Genomic DNA, 20,021 nt, shown 5'->3' with positions numbered 1-20,021 from the left:
GAATCTTGTCATTTCATTATGTTATCCCCCTTTATTTTAGTTTGGCTTTTATTAGGGCATGGTGCATATGCGTATCGTTCGCGCAAAAGGAGGACATTTCGTACATTTTTTATTTCGTGTATTAGCTCAAAGCATGCGAAGCGAAGAAAATATTGTTGATGGGAGATGCCAGTAGACTCCATTCGAAAACCTTCTCTTTCCCGCCACTCACCGAATCCTTGTTCACTCTCACTCTCTCCCTTTCCAATCGGCGGCAACCAGCAACCAACAACCATCATCGGCATTTGTTAACACTGACAACCAGAGGAAAAGCTCAGTTATTGATTATTATTTTTTTTTTCATTTTTTTCTTCTTAGACATTGCACCAGGTATTGAAAAATATAATCCTAACCGATTTAAATGCAATCGTACTCATTGTCTCAGCATAATCTGTGACTATTTCACCAAATATTGGCCATCGGCAACAATCAAGTATGTACATATTCTTTCCAAATGTAAAGTAAATTAATTAGTTCTCAAACAAAAACCCTTGTATAATAAGAGACTGTACAAAAGGAAGCATACTATATTCATTACCATTAGAGACAATCAATGCAGTGTTAGCATTATATACCATTGCAGTTTATAAAAAGATTTTCATATACAAAATATGTATTATGACTCCTTCCTTTGAAAGATTTATGAATGGCCAACATATTTTGGAAAACATTATGTACTGTAACTAGGAGTGGATGGAGTAGAGAAGATGAAATTATGATTTAGGTTTTGGGGAAAACAAAATGAAGGAAATGCAATACCTGATGTAATGTTTGGGAAAGAAAAAGAATGAAAAAAATTCAATACTTTTGTTTTTTCCTCCAATCGTTGGTGTTAGCATGATTGTTGTTGGTCACCGCTGGTTGGAGAGGAAGAGAATAAGAGTGAACAAGGTTTGGTGTGAGGCGGAAAAGAACAAGTCCCCCTCCCCCGAATTGAGTTAAACGACATCTCCTATCAATGTCGTTTCCTTTGCCTCACACACTTTAAGTGGGCATACAGAATAAAAGATGCATGGCGCGTCCTCCTTTTGCACAAATGGTGCACATATGCACCGTACCTTGATAGAAGTCGGGCTCCTTTTATTTATTTGCACACAAGCATGGTACTTGCCCTTTTGCTATTAAAGATTTACATGATGTTATTGGTTTGACTCCCCACAATTCTTATAATGCTATTACATATAATATTATTTATTTATTTTATATTTAAATAATAACTTGAACTTAAATAACCACAAAGCTATGTTTAAAACTGTTTGGTTGGATGTAATTGGAATCCCATTACCATTCTTGTTGAGATGGCATTTCCCAATTTGAGGGAATGGCCATTCCCTGCCACTCCCTTATGAATGAAATCCAATTCTTGTTGATTTCAATTTTCATTCTCATTCATGTTTGAATCTAACAAACTACAAGAGTAGACCATTTTGATTACGATTCTTAAGGATTTTGATTCAAATTTTGGCTATAGACCAAATAGACCATCAATTGATGCTTTATTTTTTTTATTACATTGTAAGATTGTAAGTGGGATGCCTGTAATCAAGAGTATAAACATGAATTGTGTCCTTTTGTTGTGAATGAGGGATACTCATGGATTAAATTGCTTTAATTTATTTAAACAATGACATCCTTGATAAAAGTATTAACCATTGAATATGGCCATTTGCCATAAATCGTTGTTTTTGACATATTGGTGATATTGGAAGCTGATATGTATTATATGATATGGTGTGGTATATATCAATACGTTGACCCTTGATTGAATGAGATGCACTTAATTTTATATTACGAAGTTGGTGCCCTTGCAATCTAGCATGTTACAATGGAAACGTATTTAGCTTGGTAAGAATAGCCATTAGACCAAGGTGTAAAAGTGTATTGATCAATTAATTTGGTCATACTTCTTCAACATGGTTACTTGATTTTACCAATTTCCAAGGAGGGTGGGAATAAATTGATTTCACTTGATTTTACCCACAAATGCATTTACATTGATTTCCTTGAAACCTCTTTTTAAGAATATTGTATTAGCTAATGTATCACGGTCCTTGCACTCATACCATTTGTCCACACAAGATGAAATAGGTCATCATCAATTCATGTATAGATGGCTATGACGCCAAAAAAATATGTATGGTAGCTTTGACAAATCACACCCCTTGTGAATTTTGATGAGTGCCATTTGATTGGTTGCCACTTTTATATTAACATTTGATAGGTTATTACTTTTCCCCCAAGTATGATGCCTTTCCGGTATCATGGTTAGACTACAACATTACATGTTAATAACTAACATGCATGAAGAAATTAACCTCATGTTAACATGAATGCATTTCCATTGTTTATCAATATAGATTTGGGTGACAAGTTTGTTTAAATTTCTTGTACGGGCAAATTATTGATTGATTGCCTTTCAACAGTTACAAACAATATAAATCAAATTCATCATAACAATGTAGTGCAAATCTTGTATCATGGGAAGAAAGTAATGAATAAACATGTTTTTAATAGTTTAGAGTGTGTAAAAAGCACCACTGCAAGTCATGCTTTTGTGTGGAACAATGGAATAGTGATATTTGATAAAAATCCAAATCATGTACTATGCTTTAACAATGACATGCACCTTACATGAATATGCAACAACACCAGATTTATTCTTAAGTATATAAACGATTTTCAAATGATCTATATGATATTTGTTCTCCTCAAGTTCCATACATGATGTCACAATTTATAGCATATAATAGTAGAACTTGTTCACCCTCACCTATTTTTTTTTTTTTTTTTATCAAGAATCTCATATCCAATTTTGTTCAGATTTGTGCAAATCTTTGAAATGGTAGTTTCATTTACCAAGTTATGCCTACACTGGATCATAAAAAACTTATACCAGTGTCTACAATCTTCTTCAAGTTCCATGGAATTATGATGGGTTTTATGAAGCCCTAAGACCCAATTAGTGTAATTTAGGAGATGAATTTCTCCATGACGACTCAGTTTCATAATTCTTGGTAATACTAATTTGGAAGCTTAGTTCCTAACCTACTAAGTAAGAAAAACTATACAACAAACCATTTCTTATAGATCAAATTAGGCCCAAAGAAATTGAGGCTTGAAGAACACCAAATTCATCAAATCCCAAATACACATATACATCCTATCGCAACCTGTTCAACTTTGTTGACCTTATAGCTCAAACCTCATGACCATTTCTGATCCGATTTTCACAATTCTTGAATCTATGTGTTTATTTGCTAAATTAGAATCCATTAAAACAAAAAAAAACCAATTTTAGTGCCCAACATTCTCTTAAAATGCCCTTAAACTGCAATCAAGTCATGCTAAACCCTATTCCAGACCAATGCAGGTTTGGAAGTAAATTTCTCCTAGATTCCTCAGCATCTCAAAAAGATTAAATAGTCATTGGAAAGCTGAGCTCCCAAGATACAAATCAAGCCAAACCCCACTAAATTTCGTTCAGTAAAACTCGAGTTACACTCAAAGAAATCGAGGTGAAAAGCACAACCAAACCCACCCCAAACCTCCATTTCCTTTAGAATCCATCCAAACCTCATCGATATAGACCGTGTGAACCGTCGATAAAGATTAATCCAAAGGTCCACATTTAAACTTTCAAAGTTGGAGATCCGAGTGAAAGGACTGTGGACCAATCAGCTTTCGCCTTCTTGGCTATCGCCTCGATCCGGTGCGTATTTAAACCGTCCTCCATTCTCCGTTGCTTATCAACGAAAAATCCAGCACAACCGCCGATCTCTCATTTATTATCATCTATCTTCTCCTTCGCTGATCTCCCATTTCTCCCTCAAATCCCTAATCTTAATTCCTATTCCTCAATCATCTGCTTCTCACACCAGCCATGGCGCCCACCGAAGAGCCTACTGTCGCCGCGGAAGCTACCACCGATCCCGCCTTGACCGAGCCGGCTGAAGAGAAACCGGCAGCTAAAGCTTCGAAGCCGAAGAAGGCCAAGGCGCCGAAGGAGCCTAAAGCTAAGAAGGGGACCGGTCCAAAGAAACCCAGGAACCCTCCCGCTCATCCTCCTTACATTGAGGTAAGATACCAAACTCAATAATTTCATCTGTTCACTTCATTTCGTCTTCAATCCATATAGCCTTCTATATTACTTTCTTTGGATCTGATCTGTGTTCGTTTATTTGAAACCCTAGATGATCAAGGAGGCGATCGTATCGTTGAAAGAGAGGACTGGTTCGAGTCAGTATGCCATCACCAAGTTCATCGAGGACAAGCAGAAATCCCACCTCCCACCCAACTTCAAGAAGCTTTTGCTCTTCCACTTGAAGAAACTTGTTGCTGCTGGGAAGCTCGTCAAGGTCAAGAATTCTTACAAGCTCCCGCCAGCTCGACCTGCAGCCGCTCCCGCCGCTAAGAAGCCAGCAGCCGCTCCCGCTGCCAAGAAGTCGGCAGGTGCAAAGTCTAAGGCACCAGCCAAACCAAAGGCGGCAGCTAAGCCTAAGACTGCGGCTAAGCCAAAGGGCGCTGCGAAACCTAAAGCTGCCCCTGCTAAGCCGAAGGCTGCCGCCAAACCAAAGCCAGCTGCTAAACCGAAGCCAGCGGCTAAGCCGAAGCCTAAAGCCGCCAGACCTGCCAAGGCTGCCAAGACATCGGCAAAAGCTACTCCAGGGAAGAAGGCACCGGCTGCAAAGCCAGCCGCGACGAAGAAGACTACCGCCAAGATCGTGAAGAAGCCCAAGAGTGTGAAGTCGCCGGCCAAGAAAGCTCCGGCGAGAAAGGCCAAGAAGTGATAAGGAATGTCGCGTTCAGTCAAGGGTAGTTTTGTAAATGCGTGGATGAGTTTGGGGGGTGTTTTCATGCCCGAAAGAAAAAAAAAGTAACAGGATTTGTACAACAATGCATCTCTTCCTCTTCTTTTTCTCTTCTTTTTTTTTGTTAATTTTAAATTTCTTTTCTGGCCTCCATTTATTCTGTTAGCGAGTTAGAGAAATTTAGATGTAATTTGAGTTAGGGAAATGGACGACTCTGATCGTTTCCCTGCTTTGTATTCACCGCGATGCAGAGATATGTTGATGAATTAGAATCAATTGACTCTCTTTTATTTTTCTCCAAATGATCAGCTGCTGAGGTGTCTTGGGTTTCTTCGATGGTTCTCTTGGTTCACGTTAGCATTTTCTTTACTGTTGCTTGTTCGTCGTTACAGATTTTGAACATTTTTGGCAAATACCAGTTCAACTTGCCCACATTATACTTGGCTCGTGCTTGCAAATACCAGTATAAACAATAATTTATTCGTGATCTGTTTTTTTGTGTTGACTAAAGAATCCTCGGCGCGGGCGTGGATCCGCTCACCACAAAAAGTTGTTCCACACGATCCAACTTCATCCCCGTTTCACAGTGGGTCCATTCTCACGGTGAGATGTGTCCATTCGCCCTTGGGGTTGCCATGTTTGATTGGTGGGTCCGGGTTGCGAGTGGTAACGCGCCGTTGGACAGTGAATTGATGGTTTCGACACTTGGACTTTAGCCACCAGTGTACGTTATGAAAGGGCGTCTTTAACACGTAGCGTATTCTGTATTTTGAATATAATCTACGTAATTTTTCTGGATTCAATATTTCAGTATTTCAATAAAATCAAGGGAGAATGACAGTTCAGCCCAGTAATTGTTTCGCCAAAGTACAGTTGGGGTGAGCCCCGCTTTGAAGGCTTAAAAAATGGGAAAATTCCTGTGTAGTACGTTGTAGTTTGGTTAAAAAATTCCTGTTTAGTACGTTGTACTTTGGTTTAGTGCCACTGGTCTGGTCCTCAAAATGTGACAATTCAGTATTTAAATTGTGATAATTCAGTATTTAAATTTTCAAATGTGATGGTCCCTAACTTTAAAATGTGACAATTCAGTATTTAAATTTTTAAATGTGATAATTCATTAGGTATTTATTAACTAGTTGTTAATAAGTTATTAAGTGACATTTTAAAAAGACATGATATTTCGAGTGTTATCAACCATTTAAATATTGACAAAAATTAATAACCTCAAATGTTTCCCTCTTCTATATAAGAAAATTGGGATCATGAGAATATCCAATCAAATATAACTAACTTTAATTTTCTTGAATGAAAGCAATAAGGGTTTGAGACTGTTAATTTGTCGTCAATGCTAAGATAGTTGATAAAAAAACTTAGATGACATTTTAAGGATATTTGTATTTTTTTAAATATTACTTAAAATTCAGATACTGAATTATCATATTTTAAAGTTGGAGACTAAAGTGGCATTGACATGGACTACAAATACTAAAAAAAAATTTTCCTTAAAAAAATCTATGGGTCTTTTGGATCTTTTGCCCACAAGAATCCTCTATACATTTGCCCATACATTGAAAACATTTTCCTATGATGTAATGAGTCAAATCAGTCCCCCCATAATATCCCACAACACATTATATCATCATTTCTCGTATTATCATTGAAAAATGTTTTCAATATGCGAGGACATTGTGAGGGGCTGGTTTTATCTAAATACTGAAAGATGTTAGTGTTTTGTGGGTACGTGTAGAGGATTTTTGTAGTGTTATGTGAATAGACGTGTATAGGATTTTTGTGGGCAGGAGATTGGAAATCGTTTGCTTCACCACGGTTGAATTATGATACGGGGAGAACTTATAACCAATCAACAAGCATCCATAAGTGGCAACCTATTGGGTGGTATTATTCATAAAAAAGCACCAGGGTTTTGAGTGTGGCGGTATCATAATTTTAGGACATCATAGATTTACCATATTCAACTAATGGTAATGACAATTTTAGGACATCCTCTGTTGAAGCGAATTCCCGCGTATGTTTTTTGTTTTTGGTAGGGTTTCTATTTTCAAACCCAAGTTGTCGTTTCGAGCGTTTTTTTTTCTTTTGCAGAATTTTGCTTCTCTCTCTCTCTTTCTCGTCTTTTAGAGTGGTGTGTTTGTTTTAACAGGTTTGGAGTACTACAATGTGATGAACACTCAAGAGCCGGTAATGTCCAACCCACTTACGCTTTAAGTATTACAGTTAGTTAAGCTGGCGAATGAACCATCGGAGTCTTTGAAAAGTGAAACGAGAAATAGGTTGCGATGAAAATAATCCTAGGTTGAAGTTGGTTGAGCATTGCCCATCATTGCTGGTATTAGCTTTTAGAGTACTATCGCCTTCTTCCCTTGTTCTATCTGTTAATTAGTGGGTTGAATTTTCATTAAGGAGATTTGTTGAATCAATGTGAAATATGAAGTGGAATATTTTACTACAGGTGTAACTTTTGTGTGTGTGGATCTTCATTAGGAAAATTGATTGAGCAGGAGCCATGCATTGTCAAGCTCTTTATTAAGTTCCTCGTTGCTAGTGCTTATTGATGTTGAAATATGGTTGTGAATGCATCATTTTCCTGTTGTTTTTTTCCCTGTGCACCGTTATTAGCTTGGTAATCAGATGCAAACGGTCTGTGTCTCTGCTTTTAAAACTGCATGACTTTGTTATTGCTTAGATTGGTCATTGTTTAAATTAATACTCACTTGTCACTTGGTAGATATTATATACGTCAATAGTTTTAATACATCAAAAATATATCCTTATTGTTCCACAGGTGGCATATTGGAACGCAAGACATTGTTATCATATCTATCGCTTAACTATTTTGGAAGGTTCATTAACTCTTTGTTGTTTTTGCCAAATGTTTGTGTACTTGGCTTTAAGTTCTGTTGCTCTCTCAAATTATATATCTATTTCCTCTATCCTTTCAAAAGGCAAAGTGGGAAAATGATGATAAGGCCTGAATCATTGACCATTCCAGCCAGGAGAGAAGAATTATGACACTGATCAATGAGAATCCCAATAGAGAAACCATAAACAATTAGTTTAACTTGCAATGAACCTAAACTGGTAAAATGCAAATTGCCAATACTTACTTTTTTTTTTTTGATCAATATCAATACTGACTTTTATCACGAAAGGTCTTTGACTTAATGCTGGGAAGGACTTTAATGGTTACCAGAAGACGTGGCTTAATAAAGATTTAAGAACATTGTGATACAATGTTGTTTGTAGGCTGACCAAGTGAACCAAAAAATGGGTTATTGTTCAAGTGGCAATTAGAGTCTTGAATAGGAACCAATGATAATTGGAGATAGGTTTGAAGGAGAATGATACTTACGAAAATTAAACTACCATTAAAGGCCTGAAGCTTTGTCATAATGTTGAAGAAACATCATTAAGGCAAGTACCAACTTTACTGCCAGTGAAAGTTTCCCAGAGAGAAGAAACTCTAAATCTCCAACATTATGTTGAATTCAAAGCAGACATGTGTGGAAACCAAAGAAGAGGCCGTTTGCAGCTTTGATTTGTGGATCGGCATTTTTTAGACTCTCAATTGTGATCTTGATGTGTAAATGTATTCGATAACTTTTATATCCAAAAGGTTGGGCTGTTGTAGGTGCAAATCAAGACTTACACTTCAGATTGTTCTAGCGGATAAATTTCATCTTTGGTTCCAGAAGATTCTTTGTCGAATTTGAAGAGGATTTGTACCATGAAAAGATTCATGAGTTCTAAGAATTCCTGTTTGGTCCATATCACTAAAGTTTTTTTCTTGCTGGGAAATTGGTTTATGGGGAAGCTGGTCCTTGTAACCATGCCAGAAGGGTTTTTAAGAGGAAAGGTTGCAAAGGTAGTGGTTTGGTCTTTGAGCTATCCTCTGGAAATCTATTTCCTAATCATATTTCATCTAGCCAGGTAGGGAAAGTGGGAAGACTGGCATGGAGATAGTTCTAATGCTTTTTTTTTTTTTTTTTTTTATCAATAACAGAATTTCATTAAAAGTAATATAGAACAGTTACAAGAATAGGGGGCGTAAACTATCCCATTTGCAGTTCTTTTTACCCAATTAAACTTCACATCCATATTTTGTGTCAACCTCTTAAACCTTTTATTTTCATTATTAAAAACCCAAAAACCTTGTCCTTCCTATGCAGCTACTCCACTACCAGCTTGGAATCACCTTCTATAATCAGTTTTATTATATTCATGTCCTTTGCCTTTTGCAATCCCTCCATGACAGCTAACACCTCGGCCCTTAAAGAATCACCTACTCCAATTGGACCTGAAAATAGGCCAACAATTTTGCCTTCCCAGTCTCTAAAAACCCCTCCAATACCAGAGGGGCCTGGATTACCTGCACTGCTTCAATCAAAGTTTAATTTTATATAGCCATTCAGCGGTGGAGACCAAATAAGGCTTGTAGTGAACTTATGGTACTTGGAATTAGCCACTTCCTTCCAACTATTTAGGAGATCACTAGTTGAACAGGCATTAAATATCTCCAAAGATTTTACATAATGTATCACTCTCACCATGATTGTTTTTCTAACAATCGCTCTAGTTCTTTCCTTACCTTAAAATAGTCTTGTGTTCCTTTCTTCCCAAATGGACCAGCTAACTGCCGCCCTCACACATCTCCATAACACTCTTCCTCTTTTTGTTGGCCACCTAAAGAAGTTAGAAGCAAACAAGATTTGCACATTCGTTGGAGGAGACCACTTACACCCGGACAATGAGACAAACCATTCCCAAATAAAAGATGCAAACAGGCAAGAGACTAAAAAATGAAAGCAAGATTCTGCATTAGCTTTACACATAAAATACCAATGAGGAGATAAACACCAATTGGTTCTTTCCTTTGGATTAAATGCAGGTATTGATTCTTTCCAGAAAGACTTCCCAACCAAAACCCCCAACTCTTGGAGGGATGGGCTTACCCCACACCTCCTTAACAGGACAAGGTGGCCCCAACAAGTCAGCATGTTGAGTAATAGCTTTGAAAAAGGAAGCACATGAGTAGACACCAGAAGGGGAAAGGGTCAAGTTCGTCTATCAGGTTTTGAGAAGTCGAAGTAGATCCTGTCAAGGATATTAAGCAGATCCTTCTGGGGGCATTTTTGGGCTTATTACCTATAGAATTCTGGAGTTCCATCCATCCAATTTGCCTGTCTCCATAGTGGTTTAATATATTTCTGAAAACTGATAGAACCATACAAGCACAACAGATTCAATAGTTAAATTACAATTTATAACTAACAAGTTAAACTAACAGACTGCCTATTATCCATGTGGTGGCATTATTTTTTCACCTGCTTCTAAAATGTAAACTAGTATATACTCTCATTTCTCTCTACTGTTTAACCTGTCATGGTGTTTTCTTGGAAGCTTTACAGACCACCTACACCATACACTCTTGGAAGTTAAGGGGCTTTCATAGTTTCATGTGAAAGGTAGGAAGCTGTGGAATGCCATCACAGCAGCAATCACTTGGTGCATATGGAAGGAGTGAAACCAAAGAATATTCCAGAATCAAAGTAACACACCGGGGGGGGGGCACTACACAGAAAGATCATGGCCACCATACACTCCTGACTGGAAGCAACAGATCAATTCAGTAACACTTCCTGTCATAGTTATTTTGATCCTGCTACCTTGCTTTTGTTGTTATTGGTGGGAGAGTCACAAAGGATATACACTGTTTGTATAGTGTCTCGCTGTACAGGAATATACTTGTACACAGTGAGTCAAATTGAATGAAAGAATAAATGCATTAACTTTTTCTCAAAAAAATGTTAATTAGAAAATATCCAATAAACAGTCGGTTATAAGGTATGCAGAAATTGGGAATGTACAGATACCAGAGTTTCCTATTGGAGTTTAAATGGTTTGATCAATGTTGGATAGAAGCATTTAAAGTGAGGATTTGTAATTTTAGAGAGTTGGTGTAGTCGGCATTTTGGTAAATCTGCTTGATTCTCTCCATAGCTGAGTCTGATAAATGTTGGACAGTTGGACACAAGCCAAATTGTGGACACATGTTGACTCATGAATCCCCCTCCAAAAGTGGGGTCTCCATGCAATATTTCTTTCAACTTGTAAATTTGGTTTTCATGAAGTTTAGAATGCTTGATGGAGTTCTATCATTGTTGTCATGAACATCATCATCATCATTATTGTAATTATTTAAGTGGATTTGAGGCTGCTCACTATCAACTTGCCAGTTTGGTTTTGATATTTACATGGAAAGAGAATGGGTTAAAAAAGAACCTAATTGTGCATGATCTTTTTCTTTCTTTCTTTCTTCTTTTGGTAAGTGTTTTCCAAGAAGAAGAGAAGCAGAGAAGAGAGAAAAGATGTGAGAGAAGAAAAAAGTTTGCAGGCGGCACCAACCATTATAAAAGAAAGGAAAAAGACAAGAATACCCCTGCGAGTACAAGCTTAACATATTACATCACTCCTCCTCAAGTTGGGGCATAGATGTCAATCATCCCCAACTTGTCACAAAGATCATAATGCTGCAAGGAATTCAATTCTTTGGTGAAAACATTTGCAAATTGTTCTTTAGTACTGACATAAGGAGTGCACACTTTTCCTTTCTCTAGTTTCTCCTTGATAAATGTTTATCTACCTCAATATGCTTGGTTTTATCGTGGAGCATTGGATTGGTTGCAATATTGATGGTAGCCTTATTGTCACAATAGAGTGACATAGGACCATCAAGAGGAAAGCCCAACTTACCTAGCAGATTTTTAATCCACAGGAGTTCAACAACACCATGAGCCATGGCTCTATACTCTGCTTCTACACTAATCTGGCCACTACACTTCCTTTCTTACTTCTTTAACTAACAAGGTTTCCACCTACAAAGGTATAATACCCATTGGTAGACTTCCTGTCATCCATTGAGCCAACCCAATTAGCATCAGTATAAACTTCAACTTTCATATGCCCATGCTTCTTAAAGAAGAGATCGGTCCCAGGGATTTTTTTAGGTACCTGAGAACTATGTTTGCTGCCTCAAGGTGTGTAGTCTTGGGAGCATGCATAAGCTAAGGACTCCCAAAGCATATGCAATGTCAGTCCTAGTCATAAACAAGTAGAGGAGTCTTCCAACTGGTTTTTTAAAAGGCATGGGAGGCGTACGCCTAAAGGTGCCCCCAAAACGCCTTGAGGCATATGCCAGAGGCACTGATACCTCTGTGGCGTACGCCTTAGGTGCTATGCGTTTTTCATGAGGTGTGCCAGAGGGGTACGCCTCATGCACATTTCATATAAAAAATAGAAAAAAAGAAAAAAAGAAAAAAAGAAAAAAAGGAAAGGAAGGGATAGGAAAAGAAAGGGAAGGGAAAGTAAAAGAAAGAGAAGAAAAAAAGAGAAAATGAAAGAAAGAAAAGGGAAGGGAAGGGAAGGGAAGAGAAGAAAAGATAATGGAAAGGAAAGTGGGCATCTTCATTCTTTAATATAAAAGATTTTTATTAAAAATAATCTTAAGTGAGATCCTCCTTCCTTTAATATAAAAGATTTTTATTAAAAATAATCTTAAATGAGATCCTCCTTCCTTTAATATAAAAGATTTTTATTAAAAATAATCTTAAATGAGATCTTCCTTCATTTTATATAAAAGATTTTTATTAAAAATAATAGTAGGAATTTGCTGAATTAAAAAACATGAAAGAAAGTAGTTTCTTGAAGAGAGAAGGAGAAGAAGAGAAGAAGAGAAGTTGAAAAGAAAAGAGAGCAATAATCTGGCCGCTCCCTTCACTTATTGTTTATACTAAAATAATAGAACAATACAAAGACAACTATGCCCTTATAGGGCAACAAAACATAAAACAACATATATAACACTCAGAAACATAATAAAATTTGGATTCACATAACTACTGTGGTCCCCACCTCCTATCTAACAAGTAACATAAAACATCTACTTAGAAAAACAACATAAAACTAATTAATCTTCAACACTCCCCCTCATGTTGGGAGTAAATGTCACACATTCCCAATTTGCGTAGATCATGTTCAAGCTTGTTCCTTGCCACCCCTTTAGTGAGAACATCGGCCAGCTGCAACTCTGAAGAGACATAAGGCAAACAAACTTCTCCAGTTGTTACCCTTTCTCTTATAAAGAGTCTATTAACTTCAATGTGTTTTGTTCTATCATGCTGAATTGGATTGTGGGCAATATTGATTGCAGCCTGATTATCACAGTATAACATCATAGGTTCCTTTGCTTTCACCCCAATCTCACTCAAAAGAGATCTAATCCAAAGAAGTTCTGAGACACCATGATCCATGGATCTATACTCAGCCTTTGCACTTGACCTTGCCACAACCGCTTGCTTCTTACTCTTCCAGGAGATCAAGTTTCCACCTACAAAGGTACACACTCCTGATGTAGACGTCCTGTCATCTAAGCATCTTGCCCAGTCTGCATCTGTATAGGATTATAGCTTTAGGTTCTCATGATTTGAGAAAAGAATGCCTCTGCTAGGGTGTTTTTTTAGATATGCAAGTATTCTCTCAATAGCTTCCCAGTGCTGAACCCAAGGTGCATGAATGTATTGACTTACAACACTGACAACATAAGAAATATCTGGTCGTGACATATACAAATATAGTAGTCGGCCCACCATTCTTTGATATCTCTCCACATCTTTTACCAATTCACCATCCACACCATTAATTCTGTGATTTGGATCAATAGGAGTATCTGCTGGTTTGGTCCCCAACTTTCCAGTCTCCCGCAATAGGTCAAGTACATACTTCCTCTATGAAATGAAGATCTCATGCTTGGATCTTGCAACTTCAATTCCCAAGAAGTATTTGAGCTCATCAAGATCTTTGATCTCAAATTCTTGCTGCAATGATTTTTTGAGATCATCAGTCTCCTCCAGATCATTTCCTGTTACCACTATATCATCCACATACACAATCAGAATTGACACCAAAGCATCTCTCATCTTCATAAAGAGGGTGTGATCCGACTGTGTCTGCGTGTATCCAAAACAGATGAGTGCCCCTCTGAACCTGTCAAACCAAGTCCTAAGTGACTGTTTCAGTCCATACAGAGATTTTTTGAGTCTGCACACCTTAACTTTACCAACATTTTCATAAAAGCCTGCTGGAATGTCCATATATACCTCCTCCTGTAAGTCACCATTGAGGAAAACATTTTTGACATCAAGCTGGAACAAGGGCCATGAATAGGTGGCTGCTAGAGATAAAAGGATACGAACTGAACTCATCTTAGCTACTGGTAGACCTGTTCATGGGCCGGGCCGGGCTCGGGCCGGGCTTTGACTCTTTGTTAACAGAAAAATGTTAGGCCCGAGCCTAAGCCCGGCTCGACCAATGGGCCTACAACTTGGGCCTGAGCCCGGCCCTGATAAAAAGCCTGAAGCCCGAGCCCGAGCCCGAAGCCCGACCTAATAAAAGAAATTCAAAATTTTCCCTATTCAAATAGACATTATCTATTTTAATTCAGATGCTTTTTTCCCCTATTTAAATAAACAATGGGCCTACAAGTGAATCAACAACCTTCTCAAATCAAAAAATTTATTCAAATGGACATCACATAGGGTTTTTACTTAGGTTTAATTATAGGTCGGGCCGGGCTATTTTGGCAAAGCTCGAGCCCGGCTCGAATTTTATGCGGGCTGGGATTTTTGGCCTGAGGTTAAGCTCGTGGGCCAAAAAGCTTGTTCAAGCTCGTCCGGGGGTCGGGCCGGGCTGGGCCGGCCCATCGGGCCACCTGGCCCATGAACAGGTCTAGCTATTGGTGCAAAGTTTTCCAAATAATCAACACCATAGGTCTGAGTATACCCTTTTGCTACCAACCTTGCCTTGTACCTCTCTATCTTGCCATCGGCCTTATACTTAACTGTGAATACCCATTGACATCCGACTGTTTCCATGTCTGGGGGGAGATCAACTATTTCCCAAATTTGGTTTTCGACCAAAGCATCCATCTCATCTTGCATGGCTGTTTTCCACTCAGGTTTGGAGAGAGCCTCAGTAACATTCCTGGGTATAGACACAGAATCCAGGGAAAAAAGAAAAGCATGGTAGGAGGGTGATAAGGCACTGTAGGAAAGATGGTGTGAAATGCAGTGGGCTGTACACTTTCTCTTCCCCTTACGAACTGCAATGGGAAGATCAAGGTCGGTGGGATTAGATGCAACAATGGTGTTAGGGACAAAAACATTATCATCAGAAAACATAACAGGTTCAAGAGGAATACCTGGAACTATATCTGCTGAGTCAGGAGTTTCAGAAGGACTGACAAAGAGTGGTGTGGGTCAAGGATGTGTGGATTCAACCATCATCTGCCAGCACTGATGTTGCCGTGAGGCTGCCCGTAGTGGCTCAGGTAATGAAAATGGAGGTTCAGGTGTTGGCTGAATTGATGTAGATGTTGGCTGAACTGATGGAGGCACCACAGAAATTGGCAGAGGAACAGATTGTGAGTTCTCCTCCTCAAAACTCTCCCCCTGAGGAGAACCACTCGAGAAGAAGAATGTGGATTCGAAAAATGTAACATCCATAGTGACAAATCTGCTCCTTGACATTGGGTCATAACAGCAATACCCCTTTTGGTTCTGAGCATACCCAAGAAAAACACATTTCTTGGCCTTAGGATCCAATTTCTTGCGATTAGGGCCAAGAATGTGAACAAAAGAAACACAACCAAAAACCCTCAAAGGTATATGAAATATCTCTCCATCTGGAAAAAGAAGGCTAAATGGCACCTTAAACCCCAAAGTCCGTGAAGGAACACGGTTAATCACATGTACGGCTGTAAGAACTGCATCTCCCCAGAACTGCACAGGAACTGAAGCACACACCATAAGACTCCTTGCCACCTCCACAATGTGTCTGCTTTTCCTATCAGCAACTCCATTCTGTTGTGGTGTATATGCACAACTGCTCTGATGAACTACACCATGTTCTAAGAGATACGTGGTTAGGTCCTTTTCAAAGTACTCTCTAGCATTATCTGATCTAAAAGCCTTAGTTCTCACTCCAAATTGTGTGAGAACCATCTGGTGGAATTGTCGTACTAAGTTAGGAACCTCATCACGTGATCTCATCAAATATATCCAAGAATATCGTGTATAATCATCCACAAACAAGAGAAAGTAACGGAATCCTTCCATGGAAGGGATTTGATATGGCCCCCATACATCAATGTGAATAATATTAAAAGCAAAAGTACTTTTATTACTTGGTTTAAAAGACTGTCTACAATGCTTTCCTAACTGACAACTCTCACACTCCAAAGTAGATAATTGAACAGACTCAAACAACTTTGGGAAAAGACATTTCAAAGAACTAAAAAAAAATGTCCCAAGCGATTGTGCCAAAGCATAATCTGGTTCATTAACTCTGACCCACTACTACTGTTGCTGCTAACATGATGACCCTGATGTCTCGGAAGAAAGGTCACCTCATGACCACTCCCAATCATCTTCTTTGACTCTAGATCTTGCAAAACACAATTACTAGGAAGAAAGGTCACAGAACAATTCAAATTTTTTGTCAAAGAACTAACATACAATAGGTTGGTATGAAGTCTAGGGACATGTAAAACAGAAGACAAAATTATATCATTGGTCACTCTAACTGTCCCCTTCCCAGCAATGGGCATATGTGAACCATCTGCTGTAGAGACTCTATCTCTACTAGAGCACAACTGATAGGAACTGAAAATGGTAGGGGCATTAGTCATATGCTCAGTTGCTCCTGAGTCTATAATTCAGGGAGGTCCCTCTTTACCTGAAGTGGATGCAAGATTTGCAGTTGCATATGAACTACCTGTATGTGAAAAGGAAGTGGTGTAGTTGGCTCCTGCATTCTGCTGTTCATCTGGAAAGCTAGAGCTGGGTGAACCTTTCTTACTCATAAGCTGTACAAACCTCTCAAATTCTGTTCTCACTGCTGCTACTGCAATGGATTCCCAATCAGTTTGGGAGAGAGGGGCTGAAGAGTCTCCTGTAGTGACTACATTTGCATTTCCCTTCTTGTTTCTTATCTGATCAGGCATAAGATTTGGATGAAGCTTCCAACAAGTGTCCCTGGTATGCTTAGGCTTCTTGCAATAATCACACACCAAGCCCTTCTTATCTTCCCTTCTAGTCTCACTACTCCCCCTGTCTCCATTCGGCTTAGGTTTTGTTGTACCAACCATAGCCGACTGGTCAATCCCAGGTTGTCTCAGCATTACATTCCTCCTATTCTCCTCTCCTCTCCAGAGACAAAAGCATAGGCCTGAGAGAGTGTCACACCCTCCCTAGAAAGAATATGCTGCCTAGCAATGTCAAATTCAGGGTTCAGCCCTGCCAAGAACTCAAAAGCCCTATTCCTCTCTATCAGTTTGTGATAAGTTGCTGTACCATTTACACTTTCCTATACCACAATTTCTAAGTGATCTATTTCCTGCCAAAGGGTTTTCAGCATGGAGAAATACATAACAAGAGGTTTTTCTCCCTGTTTCATACTTATCACCTGATTTCTTAATTGATAGGCTTTGGTTTCATTTTGCTTCTAAGAGTAGGTTTCAGTCACTTCATCCCAAATCTCCTTAGTAGTATTAGCCCATAGGAATTTTTTTGCAATATGAGGTAACATAGAATTACACAGTCAGGACATTACCATGTAATTCTCTTGCACCCATCGGGAAGAGTCAGTATCAGGTTTCTTCTCCTCCCTAGTGAAATACCCTAATTTTCCACGGGCACCAATAGCCATCTTAGCTGATTGTGCCCACTCCAAATAATTTGTACCATCAAGTTTTACTGTAATAATGATCCCAGACCCAAAAATATCACTACTACCTCCGACACTCAGTCCCATAGTACCGGTAGATTTCATCTCGGTATTCCAACTCTCCATTTTACTTCAAACAATTCAACAGTAAGAAAAAAATAGATTGGAGACCTTCAAAAAATAATTTAATACCACACACACAGAAACCAACCCTTCCGGAAGAAGAAAACCCTAGCTGGAGGGAAATCTCTCTCCTCCCCATGTCTCCCAACAGAGAGAAAAGTGAATCGATCACTCCAGGAGGCCTAGAAAATTTCAAAACCCAAACCGCCCTCTTCAGAAAAGCAAAAGAAAACTAACAATACCTGGGCGCCCAAGATCAGATAAAAAACAAAGAGTCCAACTTTTCTGGGACTCTTCCCCATACTCCAGTTCTTCATGATTTTGATGTCGAACAGTAGATCACCTTCCTGATGTCTAGATCCCACAAAAAACTCCAAGAATTGGGCAATCTGTAGTAGATCGATCAGCCCTTTACTACTTCATGCAGTCGGCTGATTTAGGGCTGCATGAGAATGCTTCAAGAAACCCTAGCCGATGCTCTGATACCAAGTAGGAATCTGCTGAATTAAAAAATATGAAAGAAAGTAGTTTCTTGAAGAGAGAAGGAGAAGAAGAGAAGAAGAGAAGTTGAAAAGAAAAGAGAGCAATAATCTGGCCGCCCCCTTCACTTATTGGAATAGTACAAAGACAACTATGCCCTTATAGGGCAGCAAAACATAAAACAACATATATAACACTCAAAAACATAATAAAATTTGGACTCACATAACTACTATGGTCCCCACCTCCTATATAACAACTAACGTAAAACATCTACTCAGAAAAACAACATAAAACTAATTAATCTTCAACAATAATCTTAAATAAGGTCCTCCTTCCTTTAATATAAAGATTTTTATTAAAAATAATATTAAATGGGATCCTCCTTCCATCTCATCCCCCTCCTCTTAAGGAGGCATTAAGGAGGTTTATGCCTCCTTGTGTTTAGGAGGCTTATGCTTCTTACGTTTTGAACTACGCTTTATGCCTCTAGGTAGTGGAGTGCCTCGCGCCACGTCTCCGCGTTTTAAAGCATTGCTTCCAACAAGCCTTTGGTGCTGTTTCACATCCTTTATGGGCTCATCATTGCAGTTCTTAAGTTTGTGATTCACACCAATAGGAGTGTCAATTGGTTTGGCACCAAGTTTTCTAGTGTCCTTCAGAAGGTCAAGAGTATACTTCCTTTGAGAGATGAAGATGCCCTATTGAGAGCGGGCAACCTCAATTCCAAGGAAGTAACATAATGGCCCCAAATCCTTCACTTCAAACTGTGTGGCTAAGAACTTCAACCTCTGTATTTCTGAGACCCAATTACCAGTGATAACAATGTCATCCACATAAACAATTAAGGTTGCTATTTTCCCTTGTTCTTTCTTCACAAATAGTGTATGGTTAGTTTGGCATTGTCTGAAGCCCATATGTTGAACAACATGGTGAAATATGCTAAACCAGGCCCTAGGGGACTGTTGTAACCCATACAAAGACTTCAACTTGCAAACTTTCTACTCACTACCTTTTGCACAGAAACTAGGAGGTTGGTCCATGTACCCTTTCAACTCTAAATCACCATTAAAGAAGTTATTTTTAATGCCTAATTGATGGAGTTCCCAATCTAGATTTGCTGCAAGTGAGAGAAGGACTCGAATAGAGTTCATCTTTGCTACAAGAGCAAAGCTTTTAGCATAATCAATCCCTTATATTGAGTAAAGCTCCTTAACTCCCATGTGCCATTTTTATGTAGGGCATCAATTTCCTCTTTCATAGCATTTGTCCATTTAGGAAGTGATAAAGCCTTTGCAACACTCTTAGGAGTGGGGACACTATCAATGGCTGAAAGGAAGGCATGAAAAGAAGGTGAAATATTCTCATAGGACAAAAATTTATCCATATGGTGGTGAGTGGTACATGATCTGACACCTTTCCTTTTTGCAATAGGAAGATCCAGATCATAAATTGAAGTATCAATATTAAGAGGTTCAGGAGAATCAATTGGAATAATTGTACATGGATGAGGTGAGGGATCTAACTCCTAGGAGTGCGATGGCATTGGTTGCACAGCTTAAGGTTGCTCCACATGGGTAGGGGGGAGATCATGAACAAAACACTTGCAGCTAAAGACACACATGGGTATGGGAAACAGAGGAGACATTGGGAAAAGAAACTTGTGAGGAGTCCTATATTCCAACAAGCGAGAAGGCATGCAATTGATACATAGTCCGAGGTCAGAACAACATCCATCCAAATTTTTGTTGGAACATTCATTTGTAAGTGTAA

General features: G+C 38.7%; 1 protein-coding gene and 1 long non-coding RNA gene across 2 annotated transcripts in view; both read left to right on the top strand.

The window, feature by feature from the left end:
* Window positions 1-3,777: 3,777 nt before the first annotated feature.
* LOC148878985 (uncharacterized) lies at window positions 3,778-5,149 on the top strand. The gene is made up of 2 exons (XM_088960346.1): window positions 3,778-4,114; window positions 4,230-5,149. The coding sequence occupies exons 1-2, from the start codon at window positions 3,920-3,922 to the stop codon at window positions 4,824-4,826; spliced, it is 792 nt and encodes a 263-aa protein (XP_088816472.1). The 5' UTR covers window positions 3,778-3,919; the 3' UTR covers window positions 4,827-5,149.
* A 1,604-nt stretch (window positions 5,150-6,753) lies between these two features.
* LOC148878984 (uncharacterized) overlaps window positions 6,754-20,021 on the top strand; it is a 61,699-nt gene continuing 48,431 nt past the window's right edge. The window contains exons 1-2 of the long non-coding RNA XR_016104087.1: window positions 6,754-6,891; window positions 7,009-7,194. This is a non-coding gene — a long non-coding RNA (uncharacterized LOC148878984). The remainder of the gene's footprint in view (window positions 6,892-7,008; window positions 7,195-20,021) is intronic.

This window comes from Nelumbo lutea, chromosome 1, assembly GCF_056320005.1.
Source record: "Nelumbo lutea isolate HS-2025 chromosome 1, American lotus-T2T, whole genome shotgun sequence".
NCBI classification, from domain to species: domain Eukaryota; kingdom Viridiplantae; phylum Streptophyta; class Magnoliopsida; order Proteales; family Nelumbonaceae; genus Nelumbo; species Nelumbo lutea.
Note: the sequence above shows the minus strand (reverse complement) of the source record. Positions and strands in the feature narration are given on the sequence as shown.